This window comes from Vidua chalybeata, chromosome 2, assembly GCF_026979565.1.
Source record: "Vidua chalybeata isolate OUT-0048 chromosome 2, bVidCha1 merged haplotype, whole genome shotgun sequence".
Classification (NCBI taxonomy): domain Eukaryota; kingdom Metazoa; phylum Chordata; class Aves; order Passeriformes; family Viduidae; genus Vidua; species Vidua chalybeata.
The window spans coordinates 112,379,725-112,402,595 of NC_071531.1; the positions used below are offsets into that span (position 1 = coordinate 112,379,725).

Consider the following 22,871-nt stretch of genomic DNA (forward strand, 5'->3'; position numbering starts at 1 on the left):
CAGAGATCAAGCCAATCGATGTGAGAGGGCCTTCCCTCCACCATCCTCCCCTCCATCTATGCTCAATTTTTGTTCTCAGTTGAGGATGTGCAGTAATTTTTTGGCTGGAAACCAACGTGCATGTGAAGCGCAGTGAGTGGTTTTTCACATGCAGGTGGGCAGCTATAAACAGCAATGGTAGATAGGTCTTTTTTCAAAGAATGTAATTATGGCTATAGAACTAATTCCTGTGATCTGCAAATATGCCTAGTTCAGCACATTTCGCTCGTTCCAAGGGCAGCAAAGGGGCTGTACTCCACAAGCTTTTAATTCCTGGGACATAAAACTTACTGAGTTACATATCCAGCAACTTCAGCCCTCACTAACTGGAATATATGGCAGAGAAATGCACCACTGTTTTTGAACATACATGTTAAAACAGGGCACTGACCTGGTATCCCTGTTTATTGGTTTACTCAAAAAATAAAGAGGATTTTGCAGGGCTACTGCAGGGTTTGAGCTTTTGCTCTGTTATTCACTGATTTCAGTGCAAATAAAGAGCAAGGAGTTATAAAGGGCAGCTCTGTTGGAAGCCCAACACCAGCACAGCTTTTTTTTCTGGGAGCTTTAAATCTCCTTTTTTTTCCATATTAAAACCAACTCGGAGCTGCAGACAATAAGGCCTCTCTCCCACTAAGCATCCATAAACAAAACCTGTTTCAGTACAGTGTTTAGTTACTCTTTGTGGTTTAGAGACCTGAACCTTTGAATGAGACTGAAATTGGAATTACCTGGGGTGAGACAGAGAGGGAAAACCTGATGGGAACTGCATGAGCTTCGCCTCTTTTGGAAATCCAGGCTACAGCACAATAAAATTCGCTCTTGCTTCCATTTATGTTAATTACGAAACAAGTCAGTGTGGAATTGATTTCCTCATTATATTGTTATATAGCAAAAATGTAAAAATAGAGCACCCACAGAACATGCTAATGAGCAATTCAGAAAAACAAAACTTGGCACCAAGAAACTGGGAATTATTTCCCTTTAGGAACATAACACAGATCTCAATAACTGCCACAAGAGGCATTTTCTGCTTCAGCAATCTTCCAGTGGGTCCTTCTGGCTGTCATCATTAGGCCTGATTTAAGGAGTACAACACACCCCAATGTGCTTGGTGGTAGAACTGATACCTGTGCACAAACCCCTGTCCATAAAAACCCCTTTTCCTCACTCAGTTTTCCAGTACCTGCTTCACAGGACGAAGGGAGCCAATCACTTTCCAGCCACTGTGTTCACTCCAGTTTGAAATCTCCCTGGGCTCCAGCAGAATCTGCTTGCCTAAAAAATTGCATCCCTCGTAGGCAATCCACCTGGATACACAAAACAGAACGTGAAAGGGCATTTGTTATCCACAGCAAAACTGAACTGCAGGTCAGAGCTGTGCTCTGGGAAGCCCCCAAAGCTCTCCACAGTGATGTTTCTCTCTTTCTGTGCTGCAAAACGCCATCCATTTCGTGGGATGACTGCCTTCTGTTGAAATTCAGACCTGTTTTCTGTCTGTCTGCCTAAAATTTGCAGACTACACTTCCCATCTCCCTTCTCCCCCTCAATTTTTTCCCCACAAAAAGGAGAACCTCTGCATGAGCCCAGATGGGAATAATGCTGGTTTCAGCCAGGCCTGTGTTAGGAAACTAGGGAGCCACACTTCCAGCTTTGCCTGGTTGTGCACATTAATTATGAGAGGATCTCTTCTGATGTTCTTGTTACAGTTAAAGCTTTTTATACAATTCCACTTATCTGAAAACACACTACAGGCATTCTCTCCAAACCCCACACCCTGCTGCAGCAGATTTTCCTATCATGAATACACCATGGATGTGGCTGAGTCCTGTAACACCCAGTTAAAGCACTGGCTCATACAGACCCCTTGTTATCTGGGCATCTGCTCAGTAAATGCTGCTCACAAAGGCAGCCTCAGGAGCACAGATCCCTTCTGTTTGTATCAATAGCACATTGCTGTGTGGACAGTGACTCCTAAATGCCTGACTCATTAACTCTGAGCACAGAGGAAGAGCTGGTTTCCCAGGTTACCTGTTGTAGAGGTCAGCTGCCAAGAACATGAGGGATGGCTGTGCTCTGAGTCAGTGAGGAAACACCCACAGCTTCACAGCACCTGGAATTGCTTTTGCCCAGTGCCCACAACTCAGAGAAACTGAGAGCCAGCCCTGCTCAGGGCTCCATGGAGGCTCAACTGTGCCAGCTGTGAGCTGCCTGGCAATGAGGCTGGGTCTCTGTTTCTTCAAACAAAGTCCACACCTCCTGACTAACAGGTGTTCAGGGCAGCCTGAGTGCCCCTGTGTCTTCCTAATACTTTGAACACATTCCTGCCTTTTTTTCCCTTGCAATGGTTCCTGTCAAATCGCTGAGAATTCACTGTTAACACTGCTCTTGGAGCATGAAAAGTCTCACATGTAATGCAGTTTCAAAGCAGACATTTATAGGGAACGACTTACAGTGAGCACCATCTGAAGCCAGGTTGGGCTCCTGGCATTCAGTGACACAGGCAAAAGCCATCTCTGCTCTCACACAGGCTGTGCCACCTCTCCCACACCTCGGAGAACCCCAGCAACCTTTGCCAAGGCAGATTCCAGGTTTGTGCCTTACTGAGCTGGCCAGTTGGCTCAGGAAGTAGCCTTTTACATAAATCTTTGCTGTTTGCCTAAAGCTGACAGCAGGCTTTGGGACCAGGAGCCAAAAAACCCTCTAAATCTGCCTTCCTGAACTCTGAATCCCAGATAAGGCAAACAAACCCTCTAGGACATCCCACAATCACCTGACACCCTCAGCCTTTATGCTACCTGTTGCTGTGTGGGAGGGGGACAGGCTGTGGAAGTCTCTTGTGAACTGTTAAATACACTGCTAAACTTTACTTAACAGGTGTGGTGTTCTGTGGCTAACACAGCACATGGGGCAATGAAATGACACAGGTAAACCATGGAAAATCAACACTAAAAATCCACACACTAAAAATCACTTGCACAGTTCAACTCAGCTCAGACTTCTCCCTCAATGATTTTTACTTTGCTTTTAGTGAAGCTGTGCAACACAATTTTTCACAACTCAGAACAGGTTTTTATACTTCACTGGTTCAGGAAAAAACCCAAATTGCAAGCATGAAGTGTTTGAGATGAAACAAGGATCAGTGCAAGGATGGGCTTCCTCAAACACAAAGAAGACCAGAGGGCACTAGAACTGAAAGCCAAATGCACAAGTGAATTTGCACACATGCTTAGAGCAAAAAGCATAATTTTAGCTATGGATAATTTTTCATTATGAAAGTTGTGAGAATTTTTCCTAATAAAGCCCTTTTGAAAAGGGCCCATCCCAAGACATATTTATTTTTTTGGGCAACTTAGGTATTGCAGACTTTGATGGGAAAGCCTAAGAAAGGCAAAGGGAGGAATGCAAAGGGCCAGAGCAAAGGCTGAGTGTAACCCAGCCCTGGCAAGAGATGGTGCAGTGGCCATTGCTGCTGAGCTGCTGCTTTGCAAGCAGCATTTAGCAGAGTCTGAAGTGGGGGAGCCTCCACAGCTGTGTTACACCATCCTTGGCAAAATCTTTACTCTCTTTCCTAGGAAGCATCGAAAAGAGCTCAGAGGAAACCCAGCCTTTCTGCCCTGAACATCCCAGGGACAGGGAGGCACCCGTCCTGGCTTGGACACCCAAAAAGGAGCAGGAAGATGCAGGAGGGGCTGGCCTGTTGCACTCACTCTCCTGTGCTTTCTTGCCACGTGGTCCCCAAGCCATCACCCTTCCTTCAGTCAACTGCTGGGGCAAAGGAATTGAATTTCCAGACAACACACACTTCTGTATTTTCAGCAAAAGTTCAGGATGGAAGTGGCACAAATGTTGGGAATTGTTGTGAACTGGGAAAGCTCTGTGGGGAAGCTTATGTTCTCTATTCTCTCAAGAAAAATAAAAGCTTGCCCATGTGGAAATTTGGGGAAAGGTCAATCATAAACATAGGAAATGTGTGTCCAATTAGGAGAACAGCAGTTTCCAGCCACTCTCAGTTGCAGGATGAGACTCTGCAAGTTATTTGTTGCTGCTGTGGGTGTGGAGGCTGAAAACCTTGCTGCAAACAGAACACTTGGGAGCTCCTCCAAAAGGTGAAAGGGAGAGATGTGGAAGAGGTTAGGTCACTTCTGCAGATGTAAAAGGTTTTCACAGAAGAACCTGGGTGTACACTCACACTCCTGGAGAAGGGTTAAACTAATAACAGAAGCAAATTACTGTTCCAGCTGACAGATCCACCCTGAGCTCCTCTCAGAAGCTGCTGCTTCTCTGGCAGCCAGTCAGCACATCAAGCTTCCCTGAGCCACTGCAGTAGTTTAAATCACTGCAGTTTATAGCTGGCATTTTACAGCCTGTTAATAAAGGCACTCCGAGTTTACACAACCTGCCTTGTAAAGTCTGTGCCTCACAATAGAGGAATGTAAACCATCCCATGAACAAGGCAATAATCATGAGACAATGTTAGCTCCTGCAGTGCAAAACTGACAGGGGTATTGCTTCCATACTTACAATCCACTTCTCACCCACACAGACTGGGTGTAAAAATGAAGGTCCTCGTTCAAAACAGAATTGGCTGGTTCACTGAAGTGCAGCTCTCTGCCCCTGCAGCATTCCAGGCTGAACAGACTGATGGAAGGCTCAGCAAAAACCTGGGGGAGGAAGAAGGAAGAAAAAAAAGCACAAAGTTTTAGTAGGAATAGTCCTACTTCAGTTAGATATGATGCACACATTGGCCCACTACAAAGCTTTTGGGTTAACTTATGCTCCCTCATCAAATGTAACTACAAGGGAAAACCCCAAAGCACACAGAGCTGAAACAAGTGCATTTATCAGTGGCTTTGTCATCAGTGTAGTGCCCCAGTGACACAGGCCAGGCACAGAGTCACCAAGTGATGCAGAGGCCTCTGTTTGGAAAAACTCACTTTGATCTGATTTGTATCATCAGGGCCTTGATTGCTTTTCAAAAATCCACTTTATTTACTTACTTATTGATGGAACATGCACCTAAAATAGTGAGCCAAAGTCTATTGTCCACAGACTTCAATTAGCTGTAGTTCACTGCAAACATTTTAAGGAGCTACGAATTGTAAAAGGTCAGAAAGGTCAATTAAAAAGTTCTCAATGTTTTTAACAGACATTCCTATTTTTTTTTCTGTCAATCTTGAAGGAAGAGCATAATAAGTAAATTCTATAATCTCATGTAGAATTGAAACATTTTTCACTTAATTTCCTTTTCTACAGCTGACTGCCTGTGAAAGCAAATAAAAGGATCAGTTTGCATGAAAATGTGGTGCAGCTATAAGGCCAGCAGAAAAACAGAGGAAGCAGATTTAAATACACAAATTCTGTGCCCTAGTACAAGGAACACTTGTACAATGCTTCAGCATTTTTAACCTAAAACCAGAAGCAAAAGTACTTGCAGTTTACACCTGGAAAGGAAGAGGGAACAGCCCTAACTCAATGAGCTGCCTCTCCAGGAAAGGCACCTTCTTTTAGGAGATGTTACCCTGAGATAGCTGGCTCAGGCAAAATCTGGGATTTCTCCTGCAGCAAAGACATGGCCTCAGGTGAAATAAATGAAACAAAATCTTGAATTAAAGTTGACACAGGCACTGAGTAATTAAGGGAAATTAATTTTCATGTTTGAAGAGGCACATGTAGTGTAGGGAAGTGTCTCTGAAAAGCTCAGGGGTGTGTCAGGACATATGAATTTGCCTGACACTGACTCAGTGCAGTTGGTATGCAGCTGGTTGGTCAGAGTCTGCCTCAGAGATTGCCTTCCTCTGCCAGCCATGCAGGGACAGCCCAAGTCATGCAACACTGCAGGGACAGAGCTCACTGAGACATTTTGAAGAAATGCTAGGGATCATCCACGCAGAGAGATTTTTAAAGCCTACTGTACTCCCAAAATCTAATGTTACACACTAGAAAGGGATTAAAACTTGTAACATTTTTATTTTGGAATGTCAGCTCTTCCCAAGTGGCTTCTGCTGGATGGGGTGGATCAGATTTACAGTGGGTGGCTAAAGGCTCACTTTGAAAGCCAGACCAGCAGGCCTAGTGCAGGCAGCTACTCCTGAGGTTGCTTTGCTCAGCCAGGCAGAATCATCACACTCTGCAAGAGCCCTGGCACTGCCTTTCACCTGAGTGGACACCAGAAGTCAGGTCCAGAACAGGCCCAACAATTTTCCCAAGTGCATTGCTAACCATGAGAAACACCATTTGGCATCTGTGGTGCTGGACAGTACTGCCCAATCCTAAATATTGATCCTGCTGTTGCAACACTGAGGCTGTTAAGAGACAGGGCTGCTGTACCAGATGGACAAGTCACCTGACCCAGCATATCCATTTATGCACCAGGAACCACAGCAGCAAACTGCTGGAGTCAATTAAAATGATTCCAGCTCTGCTGTGGTTGTGACTGTTTGGACTGAGAGCTCTGAGAACTCCCTGTCCAGCTGCTCAGAGTCCCTGACACACACACCACTGATGGCCCTGATCCCTCTGTCCCAGGGAGACTTCAGCAGAGATGCAGTCCAGAAAGAAACCAGGCTGCTGTGCCAAGCCCTGAGCTCTCCTGTTCCACAGCCATATATAGAGCAATGCACTGATTCCTCACCTTCTGTATTCTCTTCTAGGCCAACAGCTGGCAGCAGTGACTGTGGCCTGGCTTTTTTCTCTGACTTTGTTTTCACAGCTCCATGGAAACTAGGAACAGTGAAAAACAAGGTTTGGGGCTATGCAGTTAGGCTGGGAGGCATCTTGTTCCCAAGCCTCTCTTGCAGAATGCTGAGGAGCATTTTCACCTGAAAGGTGTGCCAAAGACATCTATATTTACCCATTCCCATGTCTAGGTCAGCATTACTTTAGCTTCTTTTCACAGTTATTTCAAGGAAAACACTTGAAATGCCATGCTTTGGGAAAAGCTGGCCAATTTTGAGAATAACAAAGCACTACAGAATTTCTGAATATGAAATTTCTTAACAGTTTTTATGTGTGAAGGAACTGATTGCCTTTGCTTAAACCAGCACCAATAACATTTTAAGAGGTTTTGCTAATCCTGTTTTTTTTTTTCATGCAACAATCCAGAGAGAAACTTGAAGGGATTTATTATATTCAAGAGGCCAGTGATTAAGGAAAGCTATATTTATATAGCATTTCAAGATATGAGCAGCCTTGTGAACTGTTAAATACACTGTTATACTTTACTTAACAGGTGTGGTGTTCTGTGGCTAACACAGCACATGGGGCAATGAAATGACACAGGTAAACCATGGAAAATCAACACTAAAAATCAACACACTAAAAATCACTTGCACAGTTCAACTCAGCTCAGACTTCTCCCTCAATGATTTTTGCTTTGCTTTTAGTGAAGCTGTGCAACACAATTTTTCACAACTCAGAACAGGTTTTTATGCTTCACTGGTTCAGGAAAAAACCCACAATGCAAGCATGAAGTGTTTGAGATGAAACAAGGATCAGTGCAAGGATGGGCTTCCTCAAACACAAAGAAGACCAGAGGGCACTAGAACTGAAAGCCAAATGCACAAGTGAATTTGCACACATGCTTAGAGCAAAAAGCATAATTTTAGCTATGGATAATTTTTCATTATGAAAGTTGTGAGAATTTTTCCTAATAAAGCCCTTTTGAAAAGGGCCCATCCCAAGACATATTTATTTTTTTGGGCAACTTAGGTATTGCAGACTTTGATGGGAAAGCCTAAGAAAGGCAAAGGGAGGAATGCAAAGGGCCAGAGCAAAGGCTGAGTGTAACCCAGCCCTGGCAAGAGATGGTGCAGTGGCCATTGCTGCTGAGCTGCTGCTTTGCAAGCAGCATTTAGCAGAGTCTGAAGTGGGGGAGCCTCCACAGCTGTGTTACACCATCCTTGGCAAAATCTTTACTCTCCAGGCTTGGCCAGCTCATCACTTACAACTGCCTTTGCTGGAGCTGCTCCTGCCTGGCCCTGGGAAACTGCAGGTAGTTTTTGTATCTGATTTCCTTATTTGCCTCACAGGAATGCTGGGGAGATTAGTTAACACCTGTATTTAACATAGAGAAGATAATATAGAAATACAAGGATTATCACGATTGATCAGAGCAAGAATAAAGAATGCCTCAGAAGAAAAGAGAAAAAAAAACCAATCAAATAAAAAAAGCATTGCACAACCTACAACCTGGATCTCACTGAAACTAGGAGACTGGTTTAAATTACAGGTTGAAGGTAACACTTTAGAAGGAAAGCTAATTGCTCATTTCCAAGAATCCTGGGTATTCTTGTCCATGTAAATCACACCAAATATGACAGGGAGTTTGTCAAAACAACACACCTGAGAAAAGGCAGCACCAGAGTTGAACTCCCCACTGGAAGATTATCTGTCGCAAAGATTAACCTCCTCAAGCAGCAAACACTGGACAAGTGCCCCAGTAAGAAACCGTGGCCCTATAAATGGCCCAGCTGAACAAGGGCCCACATTTCCTTTCCATGAATCCATGGCAGAGCAAAAGGCAAGTCCTCGCTGATGCAGGCACAGAAACCTGCACCTCTGCAGCAACTCTGAACCTGTGCTAGGCTTTCACCTGTCTGCAGGAGGGCTGTTAACAACAATACAACAGCACATTTCATCAACAAGCCTTTCTGGAAGAGTGCTTTGGGATTTTTAGATGAAAGGAGATGATGAGAGGCAAATGGCATCAGTGTCAATTGTTCCTTCTTTGTACCCTCCTGTTACTCCACAGCTTTTCCTAAATGTTCTGAGAATTATGGAACAGTCCAACCTGTATTTGAGCAAAATGGAACAGCAGGAAAAAAAGCACAGCTAGGGCCTCCTAAAGATTTAGTTTGAGTATTACACACTTTGGAGAATAAGGTGTGATGGGAGAGAGGAAACTTCATCAGGAACAGAGGAAATTGGTTGCAAAGATGTGCTGAATTCCTCCATGATGCCAGTGCACAATATATGGGGAAATAACCAAAGTGGAAGCATATTAATTTAATTTTCTTGTGAAATGGAAGAGGGTGTGTGTGCAGAGGGTGTGGGAACAGCATGCCATACTTAAAAACCATACTTAAATGCTGACAACTTCACCTTTCACCAGAGAACACATAAAACATCCCTTCAAGGGCTAAGAACTAGAATAAAAATTAGCCAACCTAAAATACTGTCGCTACAGTGAAATCATCTAACTATCACTAGTGTGAGCCTATTTTCTTATCCAAATAATTTTGTGTTGCTCTGAAAGTTTTGGGTTTTTTTTTTTATATTTTAGTTGGATCAAGACAGTGATTTAGAAGAAAAGTTTTCATTTTGTTATGTAATTAAGCTCTCAGACAAATTACATTTCTGGGAGTTTTCAAACTAAAAATCAAAAGTTTACTTTTTTAAATAGAAAAAACTATCTTTTTTTTTTTTTTCATTTAGTGCAGTTGTTATATCTGTTTGGAAATAGTTTGTTTTCACCAAAGCTGCATTTTCTATAGAACAAATGCAATGTTCCCAACGTGGGACTCCACAGTTCCACTTGAAGCAATTACATCTCACTGAAAGGAGAGCAGGAGACAATGCACAGGCAGGGCTTGGTGTCAGGGTTAAAAGTTCTCCTTCTCACAAGTAAGCTACCAGGGGACACACCTTAGCTCTGAAATGAGGCTGGTATTCAAAGCTGAATAATGGAAGGGGTTCCCAACACCACAAACAAATTCAATACAGCTACACAACAATTCCACTTGGGAACAGGCTTGCTCCTCTCTGGAATGAGCTAACAGAAATATGCTGTAATAGAAGGGGCTCTGTTCCAAGAACTGTGGACAATGCTCAGAATTAACTGTGGCTGCTCCTGCCTGTGACCTGCTGCGTGCTCTGGGTCACATCTGTGCCACACCAGGGTCCCCAGCACTGCCCTGGGGGCTCTGAGGGCAAACAGGTAGAGATCAGTGGTATTTTATGCTCTTTAGTGCTTTGAATTTGTGAAATCCAAGGGCTACTATTGGCAAGAGAAGAACCAAACTAAGAGGTGCAAAAGCAGAGGAAGATGTGTGTGAGCTCCCCACGCACAGCCTGCCAAACACACTTCTTCCAGGGTCTGGCCCTTGGGAACCAAAGGCTGCCAGCAGTCTCCTACCATGCCAAACTTCATATTTCCTTCCCTGTGAGATTACAGGCAGGGGGATTTGGATGAGGCCTACTATTATTTGATGTCAAAACTTCCCTTGGATTTGGCACAGCAGATTCCAAAAGCCTGACTTGAAAAGGAGAACTTTAATCTAAAACCCAGGCTCTCAGGAGGTGGGAAGTCACTGCATTTGTATAGTCTAGTGAAAAGTCCAGCTCTCAAATTTGAGTTGTACATCCTTCCCACCACGCCCTTGGGTATGGTGTTTGCATTTGCTTGGGGTTTGGGGTCTTTTTTTTGGGCTTTTTTAAATTTGGTTGGTTGGGTTTTTTTGCTTTTCTTTTTAAAAACTGTTCACAAACAGTAAAAAGACTTCATTATGTGAAAAAGCTGAACTGAGTAATCCCAGAAGTCTAGCTCCATAGGAGCTGCATTGAAGGACACATGCCACATAGGCTGAGTTTGTGTCCTGTGATCTGGGAAGGAGCAAGAGTTCTGGAGAAGCTGGTGGCCAGTGCTAGAGGAGGGGGCAGAGAAGCCACTTGCTTCTCTTTTACCAACAGTGTTACAGCTCATCTTTGATCCTCCTGCATAAAGGCACACCAAGATGTGGAAGACAGGCAGAGACATCACACCAAGACTGCAGATTTTTATGTCCTCTGTGCAGGATTACAATGGGATGTATAAAAGGTTGTATCTCCCTTGTTCTGGAGGGCAAAATGCATTCCTGTCCAACCCCCTGGCCATGGAGGATCTCGTGTCTCACTTGTAAAAAAGAGAACTTGAAACCCAGAACACCCAAGAGCAGCTAGAAGTGACCCCGTGCAAGTGTGCATGCAGTCTGACCTGTTCCCAACCCAAAAAATCCCGTGAGCCAAGAAAACAAACCTCACTCTTTTCCCTAACTGGGAGTTTGTTTAGGGCAAGTATTCACTTCAGACATCTGACAGGGAAAAGAGATCCGAAATGTTTTTGTGTTTTTTTTTTTTTTTTCCCAATAAGGTCTTACATATTGAATAGGCTTGAGGGATTTGATTGTAGCAGTTGGGCAGCCACAGGAACTGAGGTCAACATAGAGGCCTTCTTCCAGCACACAGTGATTGTCAGTGGTTTCCCCTTTGTAACACAGCAGCCAACTGCAAGAATAATGGAACAAAAAAGATAAGCTGCTCTAGCTGCTTATTTACAGTGTGTTTTTTTCAAGATTAATACTTGCTAAGGACAAAAGGAATAAAAAATTCTCTTTGTTCTTGTCACGCTTTAAGTAAGGCGACTTGAAAGGCTATGCAGCAAAGCAACCAAAGCAGCAAAATCAAATTGTGTGGTACAGAAACCTCAGTTTCAGAGTCAAACGACATTGAGTGGAATTCAGACACTTTCACTGTACCAAAGTTCTCAGAATCTGGAATAAATTCTAACTGGAGTTCAAAAAAAGAGTCATGGTAACTGTGCAAACCTTCCCCAGGGAGAGCAAAATCCACAGTACCCAAACCAAGGACATGATGAGAACTACTGAGATGCCTTGCAGGACAAAGGGTCTAAGACATGATGGAAGTTGATGGGCATGTGTTATGTGCTTTCTGCTGTCTGAAATTTTGTAACATTAAAAAAAAAAAAAAAAATCATACCACTGAAAATGATGGCATGTATAACAACAGACACTTACCATCCCCGGAGAACCTTAAAAGAACATGGTATGAATGATGTAAAATCAGAAACTTCTGCTGTGAAATCTACACATGCTCCTTGGAAATGTGTATTACTGAAAGCTTTGAGCTATAAGAACAAAACAAAACAAAAACAATGACTAGAAGGAAAATGAATGCATTATCATTAATGTCAACAGAGAAAGCTGTTACTCTCAGAGAAGTATCCATTCAATTCACAAAGATACAATTAACTGAATGAATTGTCATTCAAAGAATCTTTTACATTTTCTACAGTTGCTTTATTTTTAGACATGTATCAAGTATTTTGTCATCTCTGAGCTGGCACAGGAGGCTTCCCAGTGATGCTAAGGCAGGCAGATTTATCAAGTATAAGTTCAACTGCAGCAGGAGGGGGTCCAGGCAAAAATGAGAAGAGTAGGACTCAAGGCTGTTACCATCCACCCAAAGTCCCCCTGAACTGCAGCTTAACTCTCACTGCAGCTCAGCAATCCAGTGCTCAAAGCAGGATGGGGAAATGCTGGTCAAAAGATACAGAGCTGCTATTGACAAAGTGCCCTGAAATCTTCTGTGATCACAGTGGTTGCAGGTGGCTTTTCATTTCAGAACTAGCAGGATTTCTGAGGGAAATCAGAAATGTACCACTGGGGACCTCTGAGGTTCAGTTAAGCTGCTTTTATATGTCATGGTAAAGAGCTGCAAGTCACTGTGAACCACACCCCACCAGTAAGGTGTGATCAGTTCATCCCAAAAAAGCCAAAAGGCTCAAACTGTTGCAGTAAAAGTAAAATAGAAAAAAACCAAACAAATAGACAAATAAACAATCAACCACCCAAAAAAACAACCTCCCCGAAACAAATAAACAAAAAGCCCAAATGAACCAACACACCCCCCAAAAAAAACCCCCAAAACAAAGCTAAACTAAAAAACCACACACAAAAAAAAACCCTAAAGCCCCCACCAAAACAAAAAGAAACCCTGGTATGATGCAGGCTATGATCTATAGCGAAGACACCCAGAATTCTGTACCCTTGGGCTGCCACTGTGTAACTCAGATGAATTTCATTTGAAAGCCTGAAAGACAGGCTGGAAAAGAATGAAAAAATCTAAATGTATCAAAAGAACAGCTCAGATTCTGTAATGGAAGAAATACACGATGGCTGTTGCAAGAGCTACTTCCCCCTTCATGCCCCAAATTGGCCAAGCTTCCTGCCAAAGAAAAGAAATCAAGTGCTTTTGCCAGCACAGAGTGAGAAGGCCAAACACAAGTGTCAGTAAATGATTTTATGGAAAAGTTCAGTCTATGTCTTTAAAAGAAATGAATGTTTCCTGTTAGAAAGAACAAGAAAGGCTTAAGCTGGCCTTGCAGGCTATGGGCGCTAATTGGAGAGCAGGGATCAGCTACAATAAAAAGAATAAAGTGTAACTGACTTTTCTGTAAATACAACTGCACTGCTATGTCACAAAGCACCTATTTAAGCTGTAATTACACTGTATTTTCTACCCACTCATCTCCAAGCTCTTTACAAAAGGGAATATATATACATACACACTGCCTCTCTTTCACAGGCCATGTGCTATGCAAGGCTTTCAAAAGAGATTCACAAACTCATTTTAACACAGAATTTATCTGGTAATGAATGAGGGTCTTAATTTGACAGAATCTGGGGTGGAGCAGTGGTTCCTCAGTGCAAACACTGCAATTAGTCTCCAACTGCAGCCATCTCCACTTTGTCAGGGTCTGACATTAATGTGTGAGGTTTCGCTTCCCAAAAATCCAAAGGACAGAATATTAAAGTACAAATGCAGGGTTGCACAGCAATTATCTCTGTTTTCTACATCATCTCTACAAGTCACCTGCGGTTGAAAGAGGCTTTGTTCTTGCTGGGCAAAGCTTTATTTTAATAAATGAAATGAATGGCTTTGCAGGGTTGGTTTCTCTTTGCAGAGATTTCTCACACACTGTGTACTTGGTTTATTAGGAAGCTTGGCAGGCAGAAAAGGTCAGGGGAGTTACTGAGAGATTTAAGAAAATTTTGCTGTTTTTCAATTTCTGATAAGAACACAAATAAAAAAAGACACACTCTTATAGACAGAGCAAACAGCTCCCTTAGTTCAGACATATGCTTATTAAAGGTGGGAGAATGTATGATCATTTAAAATAACCAGTATATGACTTACTCAAGGGTCAGGATGTTTAAGGATTTGTCAGCTCATGTGCACCATGCTTAGAAGTTCCAAACTAGGAGACTGGTTTTCATGTAGAAAACTTTTATTCTGAACGTGAAAATCTTGATATTTATCTAAAGGCCTGTCTTTTACTTACCCTAAGTGATTAAATGTTTTCCCATTAAAAATTACTCAAAATATTTCCACTCCTATAAGAGCTGTAGCGATATGAAATATGTTATTTCCTCCCTAGCCTCACGGCATAATCCTATGAAAACCAGGATTGTGGTAAGTCAGGATAATAATTTTTTCACAAATGGTGTTAAGACTGCTATTAAAGACCACAAGAGGCAAAATACAATCCAGTACATGTCAATATTTAAAGGTGTCTGTGCATATACACACACAGGTTTTTTCATGTTTCTGGAAATAAAAAAGCCTGTATTGAAACTTCAAAGGTTTGAACTGGTCTTAAAGGTCTGCAACACAGGAATAATACACTCAAAGAATAGATTTTGGGAGATCCTGAAAAAAATGTAAGAATTTGAGATGAAAATAAAATTATCTTCAACAGTTTAGACCCCACCAGTTTTATCTGAGTCAGTTATTTTATCTGGTGTCATTTACCAAGGCACGCTGGTGAACATACTTGCAAGTCTTTGGATTTGGCTGCAAAGTGCCATGTGAACAGGCTGGGCAGGAAGTCAGTGTTTAAGTTTAAAATAATACACCAATTATGTCTTCAGACAGGAAACATTTCCTGTAGTCCTGGGTTAATCATAAAATGGTAGAATTGGAGAAAAAAAGAGGGTGTGGTCCACCTGCTAAGTAACACAATGCACAACATTTCCCATCCAAACAAGAAAGAGAGAAATTGTGTCCAGATGACAAAATACTTAAGTGTGCTGAAATAGACCCACAGAGCTCTAAAATATCTTTTGTCTGGAAATAAGTCACGTTTCTCAAAATAAACTTTCCCAAATTTGCTTAATTAAAAGCATGCCAGAGAGAGCAATAAAATCACTCAGATCATCACCCATGCCAGAAGGACAGAAAAAGATCAATCTAACAACTCATGCTGGACAAGGGAAGAGCCTTGCTGAGACAGAACACTGCAGGGAACACAGAGCACACATGGTGATGAACACAGAGCAGGTTTGTGTTTCAGAAAGATAACTCAAAGGTCCATTAATGGAATATAACCTTGTAAGGTAAGGACCAGAGTGTAAGACCCTAAACTAACTAATTTTTGAGACTCAGAGTGACTTATAGGGACTGCTTTCTCTTAATAAGTTATCACCAAGTTACACAGAACTTTTAGGGAAACTGAAAGATTGTATCATAGATTTATCACAGATTTATCATGATCAGGATGTGTCCAGTTAAGCTCTGATGTTACTGTAACCAAATGGGAACCTTAAGGAGCTGCTCTACCTGCATGGAAGACTTTGGAAAGCAGAACTACCAGCATCCAAGACTAAAAAAGCCAACTTCCAGGTGTTGATGCATTTGCAGGTTTGAATGTGCAGTTCTGTTTTCTGCAGTTTATATTTTCATCTTCACCTCACAAATAAACACAGGAGTGACAAACTGGATGCCATGGAGAAAAATGGAAAGAGAATCTGCCATATAGAGAAGGATGAATGGATGGGATGGTGAGATTCCAGAAACAAGAGGGAAAGAACAGGCAAATCAATAGCTACAGAGATCCAAAGTCACTCAAAACCTATAGGGACTGCTTGCATTTTTTGGGATAGAAATCTAAAGGGTATGATCCAGAATAAAACAAAGAGAAGAACACTTAGCAGACTTTACTTCTATCCACCTACCAGTTTCCTGCATCACTGATCTGCTGTAGCAAGGTGACAATATTGAAGTATCACCTGAAATTACTGAGATATCATCTGAAGCAAGGCATTCAACATTAATTGTTAAGTGCAGTTTAGCACTAGAGACTGTTATGTAATGCCAACTTACCAAATGTGGAGGCTCATTTGTCCCAAGGGGCTCCTGCAACAATAAATACATATACACACATTAGAAAACCCCAACATTAATTACAATTAACTCCCTAGGAGACATGCCAAGTTGCCTGAAATTTGTAAAGTATGAACTCAGGAGCAGAGGAAAAAAAACTTCCCAGGCTCTTGGCACAATTCTCTTCCCCAATTTCTGCCATGAGCTGCCTGTAAGCTCACAATTACCTGCCTGATTGTTCAATGCCTTTCACACAGAGAACTTGCATCAGCATTAATTAGTTCCCATAATGTGCATTAGAGTTCATGTAAATGTCTCTGCATTTACTTTTGAGGCTGCTTCTTGAAAAAAAACAGAACTGAAACCAACAGAAGACACCTCTCTCAACATGTGCTCTTCAAAATAAGGTTAAGTATAACTTTTTCATGCTTCTAATTTATTACTTATTAATAATTTATTACTTATTATCATTTAATACTTATGGCTGTAGATTGTCTTTGTTTTGCATTAGGGTTTTGACAATGCTGGCACTAATCTGCTTGGGTGAGTTGGCACTACCTTGGATTGAATAATGGATTAAAAATATTTCCTCTCTTTATTCACTGTATCTAGTACAAATATTTTAGCATAAAAGTAAGGGAAAAAACCCAACAGAATTCTATTACGTAACAACACAGTCCAGATAAATTCTCAGGTATTTAAAAATACATTATCAATTACTATGTTTTAAGGCAAATTAATCTTTCCAGGCCAGGCTATTTTCTCCATGTATGCAGTCTTCCAAAGAGAAATTCTTCTTATGTAGTTTCCCTGACAATTTTCTCAAAAGACAAGAAAGATCTGTCCATTTAGGTGTTCATCCCGAACAGACTCATTATGCCTTTCATAAGGGTCTTTAAATTGTTTCCAAGCAAACAGACAGGTTGTTATAATGTGGGCTCTCCTGTTTAATTATTATGGTAAACTCTGAACTCCAAAGGTCTCATTTCCTTTAAGGTTTTCCCTTAAATTCTGGTAACTCACCAGCTTAACAGGTCGAATTGACATGATGGTTTTACTAGATCCTCCCCAGTCCAGGAAGCATTTGTATTTTCCTTTCTCCAATACATATTGCTCTCCACAGAAATACTTCTGCTGATATGCCACCCACCTGGAAAAGGACACAAAAATTAAACTGAAAAATCACATTTTTCTGAGTAGTTTGATAACAATAACAGCAAGTCAAGCACAATAGAATGTCCACTGGCAGACAGTGCAACATGAAACCTCGTGAGAGGCACAAAACTGTCACACACTTGATTTTCTGCTTTTCCCTACTTCGACAAACACGAGATTTTGGATGTCTGCCTTCCCAGGAAATGCATTGTGAGATGATGCCCTGCTCAGAAATTCAGAGAAAAGACATTTAACTGATAACTTTTTGAATCTCTCTTAACTGAATATTTGCCCATTTGGCATCCCCCAGACAGGGCTTTCTTATAGCTTTTCCAGTTGGATTTAAGAAAAATGGTGCAAGAAGAAAGAGAAGTAACTGAGGAAGGCTTGATGAGATTAGCTGGTGGTTCAAGCTTCTCCCACCCTGCTTTCTCTCCTGCAATTTAAGAAGAAAGAAACCTCCAACTAGAGGGTCCTTCTATCCCTGCACAGTAGCAGAAGCAGATGGGGGCTGGTTCAAAAGACACCTCTAAATCACCCACTTTTGGTGGTGCATTCCTCTCTTACTCACCCAGCACTGAGACTGCTGTATTAGGGATATAACTGGGCATGTCCTTACCCATTTCACTTCCGTCACCCATTGATGACTCTGCTATTAATTTATCCAGTGCTTTTTTTTAACCTCCTGGTGCTCTCTGCTACCACAGCCCCTTCAGCAGCAAGTTCCAGAAACTCACTGACTCTGGTGTAGGAAAAGCTTTTTTCCTTCTCACATCAAAATCTGCTTTAAAGCAATCTTCAGTTCTGTAAAGCATTTCCCCAACTGTTGTCATGCAAGATTCTGTGAATTGCATTCATCTTGTCTTACCACCTTCAGGATTTTGCAGCTCTCATTTGTATCCCTCCTCTCCAAACTGAGTCTCAGCCTTTCATTCTTGCACCTAATCCTCATGAGACACTAATCACCAATCCCTACATAACTAGTTCAGGCCCCTCACTTCACAGTTCCTGATCCCCATCACCATTAGGGTAGTTATGACAATATTAATACTGCATTTTAAAAATTACTGCTAAATGTCTGAAACCCACATGATTCCACAGTGCTCTTTGCCCTTAATGTCTTTTATGTTTTAATTTTTATAGTTCTGTAAAAGTTTTTTAATTTTCAGTGTCATCAGTCTAAATTTATTACACAGCGCATCTCATCCTTTCTGGACAGGCTCTACCTGTCTCAGAAATTATACCAGTTCTTAATATATCTAAAATATCTTTTCAGTCTTACTGCCATGGAACTATGTGACTCCTCTGAGGTGACATCACAAACTTTTTCTATGAACAAGAACACTCAGATTGAAATCAAGGTGTAGGCGTGAGAGCTACAGAAAACTAAAATGACTATTTCCCTTCCACTCCCCAAGGAAATGTAAAGAAACGCTTTTTTCCTCCAAATATTTACCACGTGTACCATGTGGAATATAGTCTGTCAAGAGATGCACCCAAATGTGCACAGAAATGTTGAAGAGTTCCATGCATTTGAGTGGACTTACACTCCACTTTTCACAAGAATCGAGCTCGTCTCAGGGCCAAATCCAGCCTGCTCCAAATCAGGGATTTCTTCATTGATGATGTCAAATGCTTTCCCATCTTCATCATCAGACTGGAAAAGTGCCACTGAAGACTCTATGAAATCCTAAGAGGTAGCACAGGAGTTAGAAGACTGTCACAGCTCAATGACTCTTCACAACATAAAACATTTTGGGAAAGAGTTGTAGCCAGAAAGACAGCATTTTATAGAGCTTGAAGGGGCTTGGCTCCCTGGTGTGGATCTTTATGGGCTATTTTGGCATTGAAGTTCTGGAATAACTGGAAGCCTGGCAATCTGATATGGCCTTCAGGGGGGGTTTGCACTAAAGAGAGGAATAGCCTGTTGCCCCTGAGCACCATCCTTTCCTCTTTGAGGATGTCTCAGAGTACAAAGATGCCTGTGTGGGAAGGAGAAGAGTTAAGAAGGAAAGAGTTTAACCCTGATCTTCCAAAAGTCTCACAAATACTACTGCAAGCATGACCACGACTATAATTTTTTACTAAACTTCTCCTTCCTCATCCCTTTCCAGCAACATGGCAGTAATTATGGAAAGGAAAAGCCTGGGCAAGATCACCTTTCCAGCACAAGGGGTTTGTACTTTTTGGATACATCCACTATAGCTATAAATAAATCCTGCTTAACACTGTCACATTCTCTCTTACATAGCTGTGTGACACTGCTTTGTGCTTTCAGCCAGCTTAGTTTCTTGGCCAGATTACTTGCACAGCTTCAGATTATTTGAATTTGGGTTTCAAATCTTCAACTTTTTAACCACTTAGCAATTTTAAGGCACACAGTTCAGCTGCTGCTTGGGAAAACAGAAAACAACAATGCGTTTACTTTATTCCTTTAACTTCTAACAGAAAGCAGGAACTCGATTTCAGTATTTCTCAATCATTCAGCAGTTATAAATTGAAGTTATAAATTGAAACTAAGTAAGTCTTGCAAACAAGAAACAATTGCTGTCAAGCAAATAATGTGGTTGACAGAGGCTCACAAACATATGAGGACTCCACCATGGGTATTATTACACTAAACACTGAGAAAATAAAGATTTATAACTATCAGTAAACACCTAGATATGAAGGCCAAAGCAAGCATGCAGTCAGATTAATTTGGCCAGGTGAACCTGATCAAACAAGCTCTCTGGAGGACACTATGTCTTTCTACAGGACACAATCACAATGAATAATGAAAACCAATTTTAGAACTTGAGGTGGCTCAATTTCTCTGCACTGTTTACAGGACAGTAAGAGGTGATGGAACAAATTCTCTAGTAAAACTGGTTCTCTTACTGTGTTGACCACTTCCTTCCTTCATTTATTTAAACTGTTAAACTGCTGCAACTATTTCAGGTATCCACTAGAAATTAAAGTGCCAGGTCTGGAGAAATCATCATGAACAACTGCAGCTTCAGACTATTTTTTAGTGAAAAAAAAAAAAAAAAAGAAAAAAAAAAAAAAAAAAAAAAAAAAAAAAAAAAAAAAGGACAACCAAACCAGTGCAGTATTAGTGCAAATGAAAACTGAAAACCAGCTACTCTTAACAGTCCTAAAGCAAGAGAGTACCCAGAAAGTCATTTAGATCAAATCAACACATAATTTCCTTAACTAAGTTTAAAATACTGAAATATATCCACAGTTGTAAAAACATCTTTCAAATTCAGCCATCACTCTTTTCTGCCTGAACTTCTACTACAACTTCTCTTACAACAAGCAACAGGAAAAATACCTTTTAAGAAAAGACTTTCAGACCAAGGCAGATCATTCTAGACTTTGAAAACATTAGTGGGGAAGCTCTGAAGGAAACATACTCAGAAACTTTGCTCTTTCACTGAGCCATGGGCAAACCCCAGCTTGAAATGCATTTGACACTGCAGAACAGAAGCAAATGCCACTGCCCCCCAAAGCAGCTCAGAGTCCAGACTGCTGCCTGCCCCCAGGAATGAGCTCTGCATTTGACTCAGGTGTGTTCAGTACAGATGCTGACAGGGAGCTGGCAGCAGCTGGAAAAAACAATCCCACAAGACCTTTTTATCTCTGCTTCCCAAACACCCCCTGAACGCCCCATCTGCCCTTGTGACTGTTCCCTGCAGGAATAGTCAAGCCAGCCAAAAGCTGAGAGTCCTTACAGTGTGCCCACATACGTGCACCTCTTCAAATGCCTGGGGATGGGGGGATGTGCAACAATATCCCTGTGGATTTGAGACCATGGCAACCTTTACCTTCCCCTGACAGAATTCCTGAGCTCAGGGAGAAGAACCAGGACATTTGCTGGGCAGTGAGGGGCCTCAAGCACACAGAGTTTGGATTTTTGCCCGGGTCCCCTTGAAATGGAACGTTTGGTACTGAAATATTTTTAAAATCCTGACCTTAAGTATGGTATACAAAGTCACAAAGGGAGCATATGGCCAGCCTGGGCACTGCCCTGTGTGCTGCACATTGCCCAGAGGGAGGCAATCTGCTGGTCAAGCCAAACAACACAATGCCAGGGCCATTACTCATTCCATTGGCAAGCAGCTGGTTATGCAACAAATTGAGGGGAATTATTCCTTTTCACTTCTATTATCAATAGGTAAATCTTTACACGTATTGATAAGCCAAGTGGAATTATATATGTTGATATATGACTGTGAATGATGCATGTTTTTAAAACATTAATGACTTGAGCCTTCTGACTCTTTTAGGTGCAAGTTAAATTAAATACATGACATGGAAGATCATTCTTGCTACCCACATGCATGATTTTAACTTGTATTTATGTCCTTTGACAAGAGAAAAATCTAAAAAGATCAATTTAAGTTGCTCAAGTATCTTATATACAGCTGGAAAAGAGAGGAAAGCTAAGATTATTCAGTAATTGAATAGGATTGTGCACATTCAAAATGAGGAATCTGAAGAAATTTCCTACCTACTTTTTTCTCAGCAACTTAAAAATAAATTATTTAGAGGAGGATATTCTTCTTGAATTCAATTAATTCTCCCATCTTTATTTTGATAGATTCTGATTATAAATACAGCTTTTGCTAAGTGCCTATCATGAAAAACAAACCTGCAAATTGTGAATTTAAGTATGGCCTTCTGGGGCTCACATTAACATTTTACTAAAAAAAAAGAAAAGACTGTTGAGAACGTGAGTTTGCTTTAAATCCCCATCTTCATTTTCCACAAAATTCCTCGCTCAGGAATATCACATCTCAGATGAGGAGATGAGTAATCTGAGTTTACAAAACTGGGTAATATGAGTGAACAATCTTAGTCTCAGAAGAATTTACTCTTTGCAGCTCTATTTAATGCTCACAGAGTTGCCATTATAATAAAAAATCCTTCAAACACTTACACAAACAAACAAAAAACCCAAACCAAAACAGGAAATTATAAAGAAGTTCTAACCCCATGTTTCTCCATTGCTAAAATGTCTAACTTTCCTTCCAATAGTGGACTCTTACAAATAGTTTTTGTTATTCTTTCATCCTTGACTCCACTAAACACATTTTAGTAGCAGGGATTTTTTTTTACCATGATTATTTTTGCTGCCAAAATTTTCTGGCAGAAAAATCACAGAGAGAGGGTAATGCTGTTTTAAGGCCTGCAACAGCTGCTGCATTGAAAAGCTATTTTTGTTTTAATCAAGAACTACTCTGTACACTCAGGCATGTTATGCTTTTAAGAAAATTCCATTTGAGAGATTCAAATAGCTTGAGGTGCAGGACTGAGGTACTTGGAAAATCTGGCAGGTAGACAAGGAATTCTGCATGATAAAATTTTTGCATAAACTTCACAAAGACTGTGTAGAACCTGCTTCTTTCTTAGTGCAGTCTATATTTCAGGAAAAGAATGAGGATGAGCACAGGCAAAAGATGGAATGCCCCAACCCAAGGCAGCTATACCATTACAAAGAATCAGCTTGCTCTTTATGGACAGGGCTGTGCATAATTTGTGAGAAATCCATGTGAGTACTCACAGCCTGAAGGAAGCGGAAGGAGAGCAGGGCACTGTCACTTCCCCCCCAGGAGCATCTGTCCTCATAATCTCCCTCCTCCAGCAAGAACTGATGGCCTTTGTAACGTTCCTTATCATAGGCAACCCATCTGTGGCATCAACAAAAAAAGAGAAGTCAGTAAAGGCAAAACAACTGCATGCATGATTTTCTC

The 22,871-nt window shown here is 41.3% G+C and overlaps 1 protein-coding gene across 2 annotated transcripts in view; it reads right to left on the bottom strand.

The window, feature by feature from the left end:
* The window catches only part of CRYBG3 (crystallin beta-gamma domain containing 3), a 59,938-nt gene that overhangs the window by 2,798 nt on the left and 34,269 nt on the right, over positions 1 to 22,871 (bottom strand). For both annotated transcript variants that reach the window (XM_053934349.1, XM_053934350.1), the window contains exons 11-18: positions 22,682 to 22,808; positions 18,681 to 18,823; positions 17,002 to 17,128; positions 15,979 to 16,011; positions 11,832 to 11,941; positions 11,175 to 11,301; positions 4,564 to 4,703; positions 1,226 to 1,349 (exon numbers count right to left, since the gene is read on the bottom strand). In XM_053934349.1, coding sequence (XP_053790324.1) covers positions 1,226 to 1,349; positions 4,564 to 4,703; positions 11,175 to 11,301; positions 11,832 to 11,941; positions 15,979 to 16,011; positions 17,002 to 17,128; positions 18,681 to 18,823; positions 22,682 to 22,808 — 931 coding nt within the window. The remainder of the gene's footprint in view (positions 1 to 1,225; positions 1,350 to 4,563; positions 4,704 to 11,174; positions 11,302 to 11,831; positions 11,942 to 15,978; positions 16,012 to 17,001; positions 17,129 to 18,680; positions 18,824 to 22,681; positions 22,809 to 22,871) is intronic.